The sequence below is a fragment of the Felis catus genome, chromosome A1, assembly GCF_018350175.1.
Source record: "Felis catus isolate Fca126 chromosome A1, F.catus_Fca126_mat1.0, whole genome shotgun sequence".
In the NCBI taxonomy this organism is placed as follows: domain Eukaryota; kingdom Metazoa; phylum Chordata; class Mammalia; order Carnivora; family Felidae; genus Felis; species Felis catus.
This window is the reverse complement of record NC_058368.1, coordinates 12,417,212-12,423,211: the sequence shown is the minus strand read 5'-3', so window position 1 is coordinate 12,423,211 and position 6,000 is coordinate 12,417,212. Positions and strand designations below refer to the sequence as shown.

Here is a 6,000-nt window from a genome sequence, read left to right as displayed (position 1 = left end):
TATTTTAAGAGAGAGAGAGAGAAGGGGAAGGGCAGAGAGAGAGGGAGAGAGAGAGAATCCCAAGCAGATTCCACGCTGACAGCACAGAGCTTGACATGGGGCTCAAAATCATGAACTTGAGATCATGACCTGAGCCGAAATCAAGAGTTGGATGCTCAATCAACTGAGCCACCCACTCACCCATTTTCTCCATTTTTTTTTTTAAACGTTTATTTATTTTTGGGACAGAGAGAGACAGAGCACGAACGGGGGAGGGGCAGAGAGAGAGGGAGACACAGAATCGGAAACAGGCTCCAGGCTCCGAGCCATCAGCCCAGAGCCTGACGCGGGGCTCGAACTCACGGACCGCGAGATCGTGACCTGGCTGAAGTCGGACGCTTAACCGACTGCGCCACCCAGGCGCCCCTCATTTTCTCCATTTTTAAAAAGAATTAGAAAGGAAGGAATTCAGCATTAGTCTTGAAAGATACACTTGGGTGTTCAGCACTTTCTCCTTCTCTCTGATTTCTTTGGACCTCTCTCACTCACCAGTAAAGACAAAGAATTCTCTCAACTAGTTGAATGGAGACAGTATCAGCCCAAGGAAGATTATTAGCAATTTGTCACTTTTACATTTACAACAAACAGAAAGAGCTGCCCACCCAGTGGTAATTATTTGATCACTAGGACTAAATAATGAAAAAAATATTCATTAAAAGGGTGTGGATTTCATAGCAATACATTAGCATAAAACAAGGCATTAACAGTGCTAATGAGAAAAGTGTTACTTAGCTGCTTTAAATATGGTATTTTGGACATTTGAAATGACAAAAACATGGTGAGCAGTCACATGGATGTATACCTACTACTTGAACCATAAAATCAAACTTGTCATGATAGAGAAGACAGAAATGCTGATATGTAATCCTTCACAGATCCCCTTATTAAAACTTAAACTGATTTTTAGAAAAATTAGGCTTTCTTCTAAGTTGTCTTTGTTTTAATCAGGGAATAGAAATTCCTTTTTTCCTTAATTTACATTTAATTCTTGTCCTTCATTGCCAATCTCTTATGAAATACTATGTTTCATGTTGTTGCATCTGTTTACATATATATCAAAGAATACATGTTTATGATCTTGATGTTTTCAGAACAAAACACCTTGGGACTTTCAGTGCAGAATGGAGGCACTGTGATTTTTTTTTTTTTAATACTAAACTGGCCATGATACACTGCAGTGCTTCTCAGAGAGGCTCATTCCATTTATTTTTAAAATGTAGCCAAGTCAATAATGAACTACCAGCCTGGCATTGGGTATGGCCAATCTTTAAGTGTTATTCACAGCTATAAAACAAGTAGATTTTATTTCCAGCCTTTACCTTCCCCTTGCTTAGCTTTTGGAACGTATCCCAAGTTGCTAAGTTCATGGTCTTTCTCTCTCCATTCTCCTTCCATTCTCTCCCAGTGAAAAAGTGATAACTGCTAGTTGTCTGGCTTGAACACATGTTTAATGGCACTGATGTCCCTAATGGTGGCCTATCAAAACAAAAGCACGTGCACAAAGTAGCTGGCATTGACCTCTCCATCAGAGGGCATCCAGAGCTGGACCTGAGCTTGGATTCTGATTTGATTTGAATTTAATTCAATTAAATTACAGGATCCAATACTGAAGTGTAATGCTAAACCTGTCTACCATTACTGCCCATGCTTTTGGCATACCAGGGCCACTAGACCTTAGATCCCTTTCACCTTCCACAAAAGATGCCCTGGAATAGCAAAACTCTGATCAAACCCTAAATAAGAATGGAAAGGGAACAAAATAATCCATTGAGATCTTTCCTCTTCTACTGTGATGCGATTGAAACCCTAATGCTTGGCTACTCTTGCATAGCTATCGGAAGAGGCTCACAATTGCCATGAGAGAGTGTATATTCTGCCGTAGGCTCTGTTCATTTACGTAATAGGATAGTCATGCGAGGTGAGCTGCCACTGGTCAGAATCAAGCCAGCAAAAATTCCCACAGGGAAGAGCGTTAGGGCTGACCACCGTTAGCCACAGTAACAAGAATTGGGGTCCTAAGTTAAGTCCTGTTAAACTTTTGAGAGTTTTTTCATCATTAAGACTATAAATCACAGGCCAGGCTGTTTCAGTTTCAGCCAGCCAAATGTAAGAACAACTTGGCCATATGCTTCTTTTTCAAAGAACTTTATTCATTTAGCCCCAGGCTCAGAATTCAACAATGTTTTCTATGGACTTTTTCTCTTCACATCAAATAATATTAAAGCGGAAAAATATGGGGGAAAATTCTAATTACTCCCATATGTATACTTGGAAATGGCCAAATGGAATTATTCACAGTTTCCTTAAACACGTACTCTGATTCCTGATCTCCACACGTGTGGGCATAGACCCTAGTGCAAAGACCTCCTCAGGCTCTGTTTGTCAGAATCACACTCATTTTTTTAAAGCCCACCCAAATGTCTTCTCTGTGCGCCCCGCTACGATCACCCCAGTCGAAAATAATATCACTCCCCCAACATTGTCTTTGTGTCTTTTTTGAGACACCTCTTACATAAGGTTTGTGAAAGCCTTAAGCTTTTGCGCAACTTCTCTTCTGGTCCTTAGCAGCTTGGCAGCATAAATCTGAATCTTTCCAGTGATGCGTGGCAGTGTCTTAAATGTGATCGGTTCTTCATGACTATTTTGCTTCTTGGCGATTAACTATTGGGGGTGTCGAAAAATTAAAGGGAAATAGATACTTCACAAATATGTGTATGCCCTTTGCCTCTCCCAGTCATCTGTAAGAGCTCTCAGCCTCCCACTGCAGAAGGTCAGGAGTCTGTAGTGTATTTACTCTGGGTGTTAAAGCACTTGAAAGTTTATTTTTCACTGGAAGAGCTTTATTTGATTCATTCTTTGTAAGGAAGGGTGCTAGCATACTCAGCTGTTGATGCTTATTTGGAGTAGTTTTTCATTGGAGACGTTTATCACACCCATTTGTTACCTGTCTGCAGCTGCCTTTGGAGAAAGCAAACGTGCTTTCTGTAACTTTTACAGCCTCCAAGGAAATCTATGCCCAGGGCTCAGTTTTCTTCTACTGCCTTTTCTTCTACCTTTCTCTTTTTAACTCGTTTAGTGAGCGCTGCTTCCTGGCGCTTAGTCAGCTCTGAGGCACCGCAAACGCTGGCATTTGCCTTCAGCACCGTGGGGGGATCAGAGCTGCTGGAACTGCCCGTCTAGGGGGCTGGGGGCTGACTGCTTACGGTCCCGTTCTCCTTTCTTCTTCTGATTGGCTGCTCGAGGTCACGTGAAGGCCGGGGGTTGGAATTCTGAGTTGTGGCTTTTGGCACTCCTTCTTCTTTTTAAAAATCGCCTGGTGTGTGGAGCTCCGCCGGGCTTGGTGCCTCGCTCCCTTACTGAGACTGGAGACAGCCGGGAACAGCCACAGGGCAGACTGAGGTGGCAAAAGGGAAATCTGCCGAGATGTTCAGTCAGGGACCCAGGACCCCAGCTTCAGGCTGCTACTATCTAAATTCCATGACACCTGAGGGCCAGGAGATGTACTTGCGATTTGATCAGACTGCGAGGCGCTCTCCTTACAGGATGAGCCGGATTCTAGCACGCCATCAGCTAGTGACTAAAATTCAACAAGGTGAGTGGCCGGTAGAGGAAGGCTGTTGCTAATTCTGATTTCTGTTGGCTCTATTTCATGCTAACCCAGTTTTTTACATTGTTGTTTTCACTTTACAATACATGGATTTCTATGCCACGCTGCACCTAACTTTTAGAAATAACTTTAGGCAGCAGTTTTAAACAAACAGTGACAGCGCTTAGCTGCCACATAACTCAACTTCAAGTGCCCGGAAAACTTCACGGTAGGACGGTGAATCCTGCATTTCCAAAATTTATGTGCGTCTACACAATAAATGAGGCAGGTTTACTCGGTGTGTGTTTTGGGAGCTTTTCTGCCGCTTCCTCACACTGTGTCACATTTAAAACTTGGACATTTGTTTATTTCATTGGAGGGAGGGTAGAGAGGGGGGACTCACTTGTACCCCGCCCAGATTCTTTATAACATTGTTAGCCACAGGGGAAAGTTAGAATTCTATTCTTAAGGCCACTGGGCTGACAACCGGACTCGCATTCTCTATTTGTATGTTTATGTCAGTAGTCTCTGATTTGTTGATACTGTTTTTCTGGTGAAGGGTAAAGGTGTCTGCTAAGTTCAAAACAAAGCTTGTGACATGCGCTTGGAAGCAGCAGCTTCCTAAGCCCAGAGGAAAGGATATTGATTACAAGCCGCTAGATGTTCCTTTTTATTCTCTACAAAAAAAATTAATAAATAAAAATTAAAAAATAGGTCAGCAGCCTGGACATCGCTAAAACTCCTCATTCTCCAAAAATAGTTAAAACATGCTTCTCATCTTAGGGTTGGTCTGTAGAAGCTCGAAAATGAACATTCCTAAGAGACTCCTAACTGGTGCTCATTTAAAAGACACACATACACCCACATCATCACAATAAGTTTATGAAGTTTATGACCACGCCCCTCCTGGGCTAAACAAAAACAAAAACACAAAACAAGAAACCCAATAACTAAATTATATTGGTGATACGAAATTTACCAGGAATTTCTAGAGCCATTATACAAACACAATTTCCACTTAAATAAATGAGTTTAAGATTTTATTGAATTTTAGAAGGGAAGTTGGGGTTTGTAATCGTGAAAATCTTATTGTAATGTTTCCAAAAGGAACAATATGTATTCTAGCGAGTAGCAGTTGATGAGATTGTTTCCTTGGAAATTAGGATTTGTTTGTAAAGGTTCAGGAACTGGTTATGTGTGAAGGATACTGGTCCTACATACCAGTCTGATTTCAGGAAGGATATTATGTCATTCCATAAACTCTGTGTGCAGGTCTTGATTGAATAGAAACAAAAGTAATTATTTCCCTGTGGCTTGATTTAAAAATACATTAGTCTTAGAATAAAAACCAGCTAAAGCTTTAGAGATTTCTGACAATGGTGCTTTGCCAGATGCCATCATCGCTATGGATGCAGGAGCTTGGCAAATGTTTGATGATGCTTTATCATCTATGCTCGTTAAATGTTCTTCAGCATGCATGTGAAGTGCATTATGTTAGAAACACTGCATATAGAAATAGTTTGAAGTTGTTTTGCAGATCTCCTTAAATGTATTTACAACGATTGATTTCATTAAAATTCTTTATGTGTTTTTTGGATGAAAGTTATATTCCTACTGAGGATTTGAAGTTGAGAACACATGCGTGATCGTTGAAAGGATACTCTATGTTTCTTTTGCCTAAATAGAATATGTGAGCATTCTCACCTTTTTGTGCTGGGCAACAGAGTGTTTGAAAGCAATGTATGCCTAGAAATTAAGAGTGATCATGAAGATCATAGGGAAGCATGAAGAAATTCCAATAGTCCAGCCATTGAGAACTCATCATTTGTTGATATTATACAATGATATAGTAAGACATTATGATAGCAGAAGCAAAATTTCCTGGGTAAGAGTAGAGAATATTGACTGAGCATTTATAATGTTTCAAGCACTACTCCGGGAGCCATATATATATATATATATATATATATATATATATACCATATATATATATATATATATATATATATATATATACCATATATATATATATATATATTTCAATTTATTTTACCCTCAAAAAAATCTAAGTGAGCACATACTATTATCATACCCATTTTAAAGGCAGGAAAACAGAGACACATAGAGGTCAAATAACTTCTTACAGTTTACATAGTAGGTGCTAGTATTTTAATATAACTCTGAAGCCGATGCTCTGCAATACACTAAACTGTTTCTGGTTTTTATAATGAAGGTTGAAGTATTGGACTTGAGATTTATTTTAGATTTTGTAATATGCCAAAGTCATTTCAGTCTTTTCTACTCGGAATGCAGCAACAAACCATATGACAGAATCAGAATCGGTCACTCACAATGCTATTTCCAGTCAGGTTTTA

The 6,000-nt window shown here is 39.9% G+C and overlaps 1 protein-coding gene across 2 annotated transcripts in view; it reads left to right on the top strand.

Annotated features, from left to right (window-relative positions):
- Positions 1-423: 423 nt before the first annotated feature.
- The window catches only part of STARD13 (StAR related lipid transfer domain containing 13), a 185,077-nt gene continuing 179,500 nt past the window's right edge, over positions 424-6,000 (top strand). Inside the window, exon 1 of one of the 2 annotated variants that reach the window (XM_003980318.5) lies at positions 424-3,631. In XM_003980318.5, the coding sequence (XP_003980367.2) occupies positions 3,463-3,631 (169 nt within the window). In that variant the 5' untranslated portion in view covers positions 424-3,462. The remainder of the gene's footprint in view (positions 3,632-6,000) is intronic. The other variant, XM_003980317.5, reaches the window with a different exon arrangement.